At 44.5% G+C, this 11937-nt stretch overlaps 1 protein-coding gene across 5 annotated transcripts in view; it reads left to right on the forward strand.

Moving 5' to 3' along the window:
- Window positions 1-5002, forward strand: part of TAF1 (TATA-box binding protein associated factor 1) — an 81824-nt gene extending 76822 nt beyond the window's left edge. For all 5 annotated transcript variants that reach the window (XM_030305417.1, XM_030305420.1, XM_030305418.1 and 2 more), the window contains 2 exons: window positions 620-797; window positions 3402-5002. In XM_030305417.1, coding sequence (XP_030161277.1) covers window positions 620-797; window positions 3402-3621 — 398 coding nt within the window. In that variant the 3' untranslated portion in view covers window positions 3622-5002. The remainder of the gene's footprint in view (window positions 1-619; window positions 798-3401) is intronic.
- Window positions 5003-11937: the final 6935 nt, after the last annotated feature.

Consider the following 11937-nt stretch of genomic DNA (forward strand, 5'->3'; position numbering starts at 1 on the left):
GTCATGTGCAATTTAAGAAACGAAACAAAACCAAAAAGAGCTGAAACAGACCCATAAGTACAGAGAACAAACCAATGGCTGCCGAAGTGCAGCAGGGTGGGGGGCAGGGAAAATGGGTGAAGAGGAGTGGGAGGTACAGTCTTCCAGTTATGAAATGAATAAGTCACAGGAATAAAAGGCACAGCATAGGGAATTAGTCAGTGATACTGTAATAGTATTGCATGTTGACAGATGGCAGCTACACTGTGGTAAGCATAGTGTAATGTATATTGTCAAATCACTGTGTTGTACACCCGAAACCAATACAACATTGTATGTCAATTATACTTCAATTAAAAAAAAATCCCTCTTGGTTTATTTTGTCAATTACTGGCAGTGGCAGAGAAAAAGTATAGGAGATGATGGGGGAAAAATAACCAAGATTGGACTGCAATGAGAAAAGGAAGTGGTTATTTGGGTCCTGTTTCCAAACTACGGTCTTGCCGATATTGTCCCTAGGCACTCCGAGGTGAGGGATCCACAGTGCCTGTGTGGATATATGGCCGTAACTAGTTTTGGAAGACCAAGCCAAAGATGTTAATTCTGTCAAGCTTATCTCAGGCCCTCCTTCTTTTCACAGCTATCCAGCTGAGTGAAAGTGGAAGTGACTCTGATGTGGGGTCTGGAGGGATAAGACCCAAACAGCCCCGCATGCTTCAGGAGAACACAAGGATGGGCATGGAAAATGAAGAAAGCATGATGTCCTATGACGGAGACGGTGGGGAGGCTTCTCATGGTTTGGAGGATAGCAACATCAGGTAATTGGCAGCAATGTGCTACAGGGCTGTGGCATCAGTGCCCAGCTCTGATGTCAGAGGGCCCAGCATCAGATTCGTTTCATCCAGCAGAGATTTCCTGAGCACCTAGAGCCAGACACTGTGCTAGCCCCTTGAGGATACACAGAGGAGCAAGCCGTATCCTGCCCTTGAGGACCTCAAAGTCTAGTGGAGGAGGCTGATGCAAACAAAATCATTGGATATAATGTGCTAAGTGCTATAGCATAAGTTAAGTACAAAGTGCCAAGTCACCACTGAGGATGGAGTACCTCACTCTGCTTGGAGTGATCACGGAACGTTTTGCAGATGAGGGAACATTTGAACTGGACCTGACAGGCTGAATAGGTGTCTATTAAGTAGAAAAGTGGCAGCAGGTGAGGAGATCCTTAGAGACGGGACAGTATGTTCAGAGGCGCACTGAAATAGAACAAGGATGTTCTCGAGTAAAGGGAGGTTGTTGGGAGGTTGTTGGCTCCAGAAGTAGCAGGGGATTATATTGCAGAGGACCTTAAATGGCATGTTGAGACACTTGGAGTTTGGGTAATGGGGATCATCACTTCAAGGAAAGGGAAGGCTTTTGTGTTAAATAACTCTAGGGCAATGGTAAGGATTTCAACTGGGATCTGTTAGAAGCGTGGGGGAAAGGAAGGGACATACAAGAGCTGTTGAGAAGATAGATCAGTTGCATTCAGGAGGTAAGGAGGTAAGATATTTCATGAATGGGAATGTCACTGAGCTAGGAAAGAGGAAGAACAGGTATTAGATGAGGTGGGAAAGGAGGAGAAAATGAATTTGTCTTTGGACACGTTAGATTTAAGACATGTCAGATACATCTAGCCAGAGGTATGCAACAAGCAGTTAGGGTCTTTATTGACTCATTAAGCAAATATTTATATCACAACTTAAAGAGCAAGTAAGATGCGGTCCCTTCCTTCAAGGAGTTCGGGCTACTGGGAAACTTAGAGCAGGTAAATAGACAATCGTAGTGTGACGTGAAAGTGCTGTGACAGGTAACCACAGGGTTTTTCTGGGACTTGGGTAGGATTGGGGAAGTGGAGCCACTTAGAAGAGGAAACTGAGCTAACTCAGACTAGGAATTTAGCTAGGTGAAGAAGAAAGCAAAGGGCACTTCAGAGAGCCAGAGCAGGATAGGAGGCATGAAACAATTCTAGAGAATGCAGGCAGCTCCATGGCTGGAGCTTTTGATCCATGATCCATGTGATGGAACCGATTTAAAGAGGTAGGTAAGGATCAAATCATGACGGGCCTGGAAGTTTGGGGCAGACACTGAACGAGAGGTAGGAGCAGATCTACATTTTGGAACGATTGCTCTGTACCCCAAAAGAAATGCAAATGGCCCATAACTATGTGAAAAAATAATTTTCCTAAGAACCAAAGAAAGTCAGTAAAACCACGAAATGCAATATTTTGCCTCTAAGATTGACAGAGATGAAATGAGTGATAATGCCCAGGGTTGGAAGAATGTGAGGAAAAACACACCGTGGTGGGTATGAGAGAGGTATAGCAATTTATTCTTATAAACCAAAAACTTTAAAAAATGGGCATTCCCTTTGGCCCCCAATGTTCCATGTCTAGGAAGTTATCCTATGGCAATAATAAAACACCTTCATCAAGACACTTGTACAAGGAGTTTCATCACAGCACTGTTTTTAATAGTGGGAAAGTTGGAGACAGCTTAAATAGCCTGGTGAGAGACTTGTTGCATAAACCCTGTTACAGCCGTATAGCAGAACACCATACAGCTATCAAAATGATGCTCTAGATGTATGTTTATTGATGTGGAAAGATGGTCATTATAATCACTAGTGAAAAAAGCAGATTCCTAAAAGACCTTGTAGAGTATTCCAATTTTGTCAAGTAACGAAATGGTTAAGCATCTAAGTGAAGTACACAGAAAAAAAATTTGGAAGATCATATACCCCAGTAGATTATCTCTGGGTGGTGGAGTTCTTGATGACTTTTTCTCATTTTTTCTGGTATATACTCTGTCTTTTTTAAAACCAGTGAACATGCATTGCTTGTGTGATTTTTTTTTAAGTAAAATTAAGAATAAACAAAAAATAAAGAGCACTCTGGCGGAAGTGTGAAGAATTCATTGGAGGAGAGCAGGACTGGAGGCATGAAGACTGAGTTCGGTGGTGCAGGCCAGAGAAAACAAGGGACTAAGCTAAGGCAGGCAGAGTAGAGGTGGAAAGGAGGGGACAGAGAGAAGATCTGTTGAAGAAGTAGAATCTTCAAGACTGTTGACTAATTAGAAACACAGATGAGTGAAGCTATAAATGGTACATGAAACCATGAGGCTGTCAGAACACGTATGGCCCCGTAAGCTGGCAGTGTGTTGTTTGGGCGCACTTTAATTCGGGTTCTTAATGTATATTGAAGTTGGCAGGGTGATGTTTTGAACGGGATCATTTTCCTCTTGGGGACCTGTAGAACAGTCCAGAATGAGTCATTTTAGTGTCTAGGGGAAGTGAGATGGGCTGATCCCTCGGTGGCACCGAGAACAGGACTGGTCATCTAGAGGATGGTGCCCGAGCTTGAGAGATGACATGTTTCTCTTCTCAGTTATGGGAGCTATGAGGAGCCTGACCCCAAGTCAAACACCCAAGACACAAGCTTCAGCAGCATCGGTGGGTATGAGGTATCAGAGGAGGAAGAAGATGAGGAAGAAGAGCAGCGCTCTGGGCCAAGCGTACTAAGCCAGGTCCACCTGTCAGAGGACGAGGAGGACAGTGAGGATTTCCACTCCATTGCTGGGGACAGTGACTTGGACTCTGATGAATGAGGCTTCCTTTGGGCCTCCTTGGTCAGCCTTCCCTGGTCTCCAGCCTAGGCGGTTCACCTTCCCTGATTTGTTTATGATTATATGGTGTCTGATCCTGAAATCACTGGATTAATTTATTAAGAAATAGTAAATCATAGTAAGTCACCTCTTATCTTCTTGAGGCAGTGCCACACTGTGATTTAAAACCAAGCAACCCCTTCTCCCCTACCACTGACAAAAGGAGAGCAATCTTCTCTGCTTCCAGCGCCCTCCTTTAGCTCTACTTACTGCTCTCGGTACCCCTTTTCCCTCAGGAAGGAGGACAAATGATGAAAGGAATAACAACTTTCTGTCCTCCTGGTGTCTTCAAAATTTGCCAAGCATGACATCATCTCCGCTTTGTAATTTGCAGGCTGGAACGGGTGACAGCCCCCTTGCTGGGACAGAGAATTGGGTTCTGGTGGGCTCTGCGCCCCAGTAAACACATAAACCTATCGGACAGACTGCCTGTGGCTTTATTATTTATTCAATTATATGATGAGGCAAATGGCTACCAATCTTTGAAACGGCCTATATGTCAGAAATGATCCGTTGCCTTGTGAATGTGTTCTGTGCTCCTCCTCCCCAGGGGAAAGGGTTCCTTAGGGCAAAGACTATGTCTTCTGTTTCTTTTCATGCTTAGAACATGGGCCTATGCATAGTAGGTACTAGGTAAATGTTCCCAGAATCATAACATCCTCAAGAGATTTGTTATTGAGCGTCTCCTCCGTGACAAGAACTCTGTCAGATCCTTAAGATGTAAAGGCAAAGAGGACACATTGCTTTCACCGGAAGAGCTCGCCTTCGTGTTGGGGGAGGGGGAGTGGAATTCAAAGCATGTTTATAAATCCTTACAGTGCTCTGCGATGAGTGCAATTAAGAAGCTAGACACAAAATATAGAGGAAAACAGAGGAGTGATCATGTTCGGAAAAGCCAGGGAAGTCTTCCTAGAGGTAATTTGTAAGCTGACTGTTGAAGAATCAGTAGGAGCTTGCCAGGTAAAGAAAAGTCCAGACAGAGTGTAACATGAAGTGAAAAGGCCGAAGTCTAGAGATAGCAGAGTGTGTTCCTAGATTGATTGATTGTGCCTGCCTTGTCCCAGAAAGGATGAGAGGTGATTTATGCTGGAATGGCTAGAGATGAGCCTGAAAGATGCAGGAAGCATATCCTTGACGATAATAAGTGTGATTTATATATTATGGGAAATGATGAATTCTGGTGGGATGATTGAATCAGATTTGTGTTTTAGAAATTTTCTGTACATTGGATGAAAGAAATTGAAGAACCATATGTAACAGACAAGTGTGACCCCATTTTTGTAAAAGCCCAAACCACGTGTGTATTTATGTGTGTGTATATACTTGTATATGCAAAGGAAAAGGTTTGAAAGGAGGTATGCTAAACTGTTCACAGTGATAACCTCCGGGTATTGGGATTGGAGGGGAGGGGGCAATATAGCTTTATGTATACCTGGAGGGTATTGTGCTTTTATTTCTGGATTGCCTAAAATTTTTTTATGAGTATGTACTATTTTTCTAATAAAGTTTAAAAAATCCAGCAATAGTGTGGAGAGTGGTTTGGAGGGGAACAAATCTCGTTCAAGCAAGGGGAAATGGAGCCCAGTGTAGAGCCGTGGCATTAAGATAGGGAGGAGGGGCATGAATTTGAGAGATCTTCAGGGGAGCAGGCGGTGCAGAATCAACAGGACTTAATGACCAGTTGGCATTCGGAGGCAGAAGAAGAGGAATGGAAGATGACAGAATTTTGGTTTGGGAGATTGGGCGCGGGTACATGGTATTCATTCATTTGTTCACTCAACATTTATCAAGCCCCCTGTCTTTATCAAGCAGTGTGTCTGATGCTGATACAAAAGTGAGGTCTAGTTTCTGATTGCAAGGAACTTAAGGTCTATAATGAGACACAGACATGTAAATAAATAAGTTGAATAAGACATGATCATTGCAATAAATACTTAACAAGGATCTGTGGTGACAGGAAGGAGTTTCCAACTCTGCTTGTGGAGTAAGGATGGGAAGGTTTCACAGAGGAGACCTTTGAGATGGATCATGAAGAGTAGGTAGGAGTTTGCCAGACAGAAGGGAGCAGAGGGGAGAGGGCATTCTTGGCAGAGGGAGCAGTGCTTCGGGGCATGAAGTTGCACGGTCTGTTCATGGAACAAGTATTGAGGATGGGTGGAGTAGATGGAGTATGTGTAGTATGGTCATTACAAATCTCAGGATCAAATGTTCGTTTTGTTTTTATTTTTTTAATTTTATTTATTTGTTTAATATGATTTGGCAAATTGGCTTACATACAACACCCAGCACTCATCCCAACAAGTGCCCTCCTCAGTACCCATCACCCATTTTCCCTCTCGCCCCCACCCCATCCTCCCTCAGTTTGTTCTCTCTCTCTCTCTCTCTCTCTCTCGTGTATTCTTTTTTTTGCTGTTGTTCTCTATATTTAAGAGTCTCTTGTGGTTTGCCTCCCTCCCTCTCTATAACAATTTTTTTCCCCTTCCCTTCCCCCATGGTCTTCTGTTAAGTTTCTCAAGATCCACATATGAATTTTTTTTAAACATTAAAAAAATTAATTTTGAGAGACAGAGACAGAGCACAAGTGGGGGGTGGGCAGAGAGAGAAGGAGACACAGAATCCGAAGCAGGCTCCAGGTTCCAGGCTGTCAGCACAGAGCCTGACATGGGGCTCAAACTCACAAACCGCGAGATCATGACCTGAGCCAAAGTTGGACACTCAACCAACTGAGCCACCCAGGCACCCCTTATTTTTTTTAATTAGAGAGAGTGCGAGCAGGGGAGAGGGCCAGAGGGAGAAAGAGAGAATCCCAAGCCAGCTCCATGCTCAGCACAGAGCCCGACGCAAGGCTCGATCCCACCACCCGAGGATCATGCCCTGAAATCCAGAGTCAGACCCTCAACCAACAGACACTCAGGTGCCCCCAAATGTTCATCTTAGATCACGCTGGCCACGGTGTGAAAACAGATGGACCGGGGAGGGTGGTTTGATGCCAGATGAGATGATGGAAACAAGTTGGCCGAGGCGTTGGCAGTAGGGGCGTAATGAGAGGGACACTTTGGTGACTGCATAATGGAAAGTGAAAGAGTGGAAGCTTGGTTTCTGACTTAGGTGACTGGGTAAGTGGTGATACTATTCATAGGTTGAGGGTGGAAGGTCGGAGAAAATCACTAAGTTTGGTTAGAAGCACGTAAGTTTAAAGGAAAATAGGTAGAAAGCTTAGGATTTGTGTGACCTTGGGAGCAGGTTAAGATCACCCAGGACACGTGTTGAGTCAGAAGAGCATGGACAACAGAATTCTGGTGAAGACCAGTATTTAGGTGTGGTCAGAAATAGAAGGAAAACTGGAAGAGTGGTACTTCTCAAACCAAAGAAATTTTAAGGGGTGGGGGAGATCACATGGGTGCCACAGAGAGGTGAAGTCACAGGAAGCCTGAGCGAGAACCTTTGGCTTTGGCAACTTGGAGGTCCCAGGAGACCCTAGCTAGCACAAGCAGTTGTAGAGTAGTGAGACTGGAAGCCAGCAGTAGGGTGGGGAGCAGATGGAAGATGAGGGGAGTGACACTAGAGATCATAGACTACTCTTAAAAATTTTTTTTATGTTTTATATTTGAGAGAGAGACAGAGAGCACATAGGGGAAGGGCAGAGAGACAGAGACAGAATTGGAAGCAGGCTCCAGGCTCCAAGCTGTCAGAGCCCGATGCAGGGCTCGAACTCCTGAACCATGAGATCATGACCTGAGCCGAAGTCAGATGCTTAACCGACTGAGCCACCCAGGCGCCCCAAGGTCATAGACTACTCTTAAGAAGCTGGGCTGTGAGGGGCACCTGGGTGGCTCAGTCGGTTAAGCATCTGACCCTTGGTTTCAACTCAGGTTGTGATCTCAGTTTGTGAGTTCCAGCCCCACATCGGGCTCTACACTAACAGTTCAGAGCCTGCTCGGGAGTCTCTCTCTCTCTCTCTCTCTCTCTCTCTCTCTGCCCCTCCCCAGTTCGTGCTCTCTCTCTCAAAATAAATAAAAATAAACTTAAAAAAAAAAGAAGCTAGGCTGTGAGGCAGAAAAGGGGGAGAGTCTTAAAATTGGAAGGTAAGTACACATGCTTCTATAAGCTTGGGGGAGGAAGCAATAGAGAAAGGGGTTAGGAAAAAAAAAACGGGAGAACTGTTGGGAAGCCCTGTGTGAGCACAGAAGGGAATGTTAGGCAGCATGGCTAGCAATCCATTCTGCAGAAGTGGTCTCTTTCTCCTGAGAGAGCAAAGGATGGATGTAGTGTTTTTTGTTTTTTTTTTTGTTTTAACATTTACTCATTTTTTTGAGAGAGGAGGAGCAGAAAGAGAGGGAGGCACAGAATCCAAAGCAGGCTCCAGGCTCTGAGCTGTCAGCACAGAGCCCGACGCGGGGCTCAAACCCATGAATCGTGAGATCATGACCTGAGCCGAAGTCAGACACTTAACCGAGTGAGCCACCCAGGCACCCCAGGATGGATGTAGTTTTAGATCGGTGTGGAGATAAGGGAGTTGGGAAGTTGAAGAAGTTCCCACCTTCTGGCTTTGTTTCCTCTGTGAAACAGGCAAGATCCTTGCAAAAAACGTGGAAATGGGACAGGAGCTTGAATAACTGTTGAACTACTAAAGGGCGGTCATGAAAAACAGGAAACTAGCTATGTGCCTGACAGTTGCACAGAGATTGAATGAAGGCATAGCCCTTCAGTGGGAAAGCATGCAACTGTTAAAAAAAAATGAAGAAAATCAATATGTACTAATGCAGGAAGATATTCTTGAAAAAAATCAGACCAATAATAAGCAATGATGTTTGATTTCATTTGGGGGTATACATCTGTGTGTGCATACTCAAGGAAATGGGGTGGCAAGAGGCACTTCAAGCCATTAGCACCTCTAGCAGTGAGGTGAAGGGGGGGCAGGGCCCCTTCTTATCACCACAAATCCTTCTACTTATATTTAAGTGTTTCTTTTTTGTTCTTTGTTTTCATTTGTGTTTTTTAATGGTCGCTGAAGGAAGTGGGTGCTGGAGCTGACGGGATCCAAAAAAAGGATTGCTGGGTGTTGAACCAGCCCAAATGAGGTTAAAGACGTTGACTTAAAATGGTACCAAGTCATTGTATGGTTTGTCTCCAAAGGAACTTAGCAGCACAGCTCTCAGAAAACATAAGGCAGTGTGGGGTGAAGACCCAGAGATAAGAGAGAGATGGGTGGATTTCCTTTCAATCACGATTTCTCGACTGCTCTGCAGCAAGCCCTGTCCTGGGCGCTGAGTACAGTGCTGGAGATGGGCGAGTCCACGCAAGAGTGTGATAAGTGAAGTGATGAGTATGGTGTCCTGTAAAGATAAAGAGGAGGACATGTAACCCCAGCTCTGGAACAGGGGGAGGCAGACCTTCCCAGAAATGACTGGTAGGAGTAAGCCAGGCAAGGAAGGCATTGGGGATGGGGAATGGGCATCATTCCAGGCAGAGAAAATGGCATGTGCAAAGAACATGTGACTGTAAATGGGGATGGTCAGAACACAGTACACATGCAAGGGGCTGGCAAGAGCTGAAACTAGACTCAGCACAGTCCAGATCACGGAGAGCTTTGTGTGTTTTGCCATTGAGACCTCATCCTAAAGGCAGTAGGGATCTGTTGAAGGACTCGGATCACTTTAGAAGCACTTTGGGATATGGATTGTAGGAGGACAGGATGAAGATGGTTGTGGCAGTCATTTCGGCAAGCTCTGAATCCATCGGTTGTAAGGAGAGGACAGTGGACAGAGGTTGAGAGAATGTAGGAGGTAGTATCTATGAGTGACAGATTAAATGTGGGTGATACTTCAGTCAATTGGTCAATAAATCTTCGTTGAGCCTAGTTAGTGGGTGCCAGGCATTATTCTAGGTGCTCTGAATACAGCAGTGAATAAAACATAACCCCTTCCCTCAAAGAGCATACAATGTAGTAAAGATAGACAATAAATAAGTAAATAAGGGTGAGAAGTACTATGTAGAAAAAACAAAGTGATATGAGAGGATATGGTGCGAGGATGCTAATTTAATGGTCAAGGAAGACCTTGCTGGGCTGCTGTTATTGGTGTATAGATACGCATGTATTACTTTGATAAAGTTAAAATATATATATATTTTTTTTAGGGGCACCTGGATGGCTCATTTGGTTGAATGTCCAGCTTCAGCTCGGGTCATGATCTCGCGGTTTGTGGGTTCGTGCCCTGCGTCGGGCTCTGTGCTGACAGCTCGGAGCCTGGAGCCTGGAGCCTGCTTTGGATTCTGTATCTCCTTCTCTCTCTGCCCCTCCCCTACTCGTACTCTGTCTCCTCTCTCTCAAAAATAAATAAACCTTTAAAGAATTTTAAATATATGTATATTTTTTAAATTTGAAAATGTCAGCAACGAAAGAACCACAAAAGATGCTCTAAAAGACTGGCCAGAGAAATAAAACATTAAAAAAGGTGGGGAGGGCGCCTGGGTAGCTCAGTCAGTTGAGCAACCGACTCCGGCTCAGATCACGATCTCATGATTCCTGAGATCGAGCCCTGCATCAGGCTGGCTGCTGTCAGCACAGAGCCTGCTTTGGATCTTCTGCCTCCCTCTCTCTTTGCCCCTCCCCTGCTCATGCTGTCTCTCAAAAATAAATAAAGCATTAAAAAAAAAAAAAGACTGGCCAGAGAGGTATGAAGAAAACAGGTTACACTGTTTTATGGAAGCCAGAGGAGAATTTCAAAGGATAGAGCAGTCAGCAATGTCCACTACTTGCAGAAAGGTCCATCATATAAGGACTGAAATTTGTCCTTTGGACTTGGCAGTTGGTGAGCCTAGTGCAAACAGTCTCTTTGGAATGAGTGATGAAACCAGATGGCAAGCGGGGTGAAGAACGGATTGTGAGGAAGTAGACCCAGAGCTTGATTTCATTAAATAATAGCTGTCATCCACTATGCCTGCCTCTGTGCACAGAGCCTTTCTTACCTGACCTCATTTAATCCTGAGCCACCTAGGAGATTGGTATTACTATTCTCATTTTACAAATGAGGAAACGTGTTGAAAGGTACAAAGGGTAGACGGATTAAGTACTTGGACTGGAGATGGACCCTTTTAAATCAAGACCCAGAAGGATGGGTGTTGGATATATCTAAGCAGTAGGAAGGGCGCAAACCATGCCTCTAGGCACTGGAGACCCTAACAAGGAGTTTTCTCTTTATCTTAAAAGTAGTGAGAAACTTCAGTGGGAGTGGGGTGGAGCTGGAGAAGGTAACCTCAGGTTTCTTTTTTTTTTTTTTTAATTTTTTTTAAGTTTATTTATTTTTGACAGAGACAGAGTGCAAGCATGAGCTGGAGAGGGGCAGAGAGAGAGGGAGACACAGAATCCGAAGCAGGCTCCAGGCTCTGAGCTGTCAGCACAGAGCCCGACGCGGGGCTCGAACCCACAAACCGTGAGATCATGACCTGGGCCGAAGTCGGACACTTAACTGACTGAGCTACCCAGGTGCCCCTCAGGTTTCTTTTTCCAAATCTTCAGTCCCTTATCAGTGTAAAAATAGCCAATTTATTTCCTATTGGTAGTGTAAATTTCTTGCAGTCCCTGGGTGTTAGGTACCACAGTACATTATTTGCCTCAATAATCTCACTTGTTTCTCCCCCAGCTTTGAAGGTAGTTAAAAACCCTGGTTCCTAGGGGCACCTGGGTGGCTCAGTTGGTTAAACATCCGACACTTGATTTCGGCTCAGGTCGTGATCTCGAGGTTTGTGAGTTTGAGCCCCATGTCGGGCTCCACAATAACAGTGTGGACTTGCTTGCGATTCTCTCTCTCCCTCTCTCTGCCCCTCTGCCACTCTCTCCTCTCTCAAAATAAACTTTAAAAACAACAACAATAATACTGGTTCCTAGGCTCCAGTTCAGCCCTCTTGAGTCAGAATATCTAGGGAAGAGGACTGGTGGTCTGTGTATTCTACAGACAGCCCAAGTAATTCTGATCTGAGAGGTTTGGGAAAGTGACCCACCAACATTCCCAAAGTAATGTTAGCCTCTGTATCAGCTGTTCTTAAACTAGTGTACATCAAAGTGGCAGTAGGGGTCGCTTAGTGTAAATTCAAATTCCTGGGCTTGGAATGTGCATTTTCAATTACACCTGCAATAATAATCATAATTGTAATATGCCTTTAATATACCTCAAATACTTTAGTATACCTTAAAGTAATAATAGTGATAATATTAATAACCTTTTGGTAACTCTAAGTGCTTTAGAACACATATAGAAT

Source organism: Lynx canadensis, chromosome X (assembly GCF_007474595.2).
Source record: "Lynx canadensis isolate LIC74 chromosome X, mLynCan4.pri.v2, whole genome shotgun sequence".
NCBI classification, from domain to species: Eukaryota; Metazoa; Chordata; class Mammalia; order Carnivora; family Felidae; genus Lynx; species Lynx canadensis.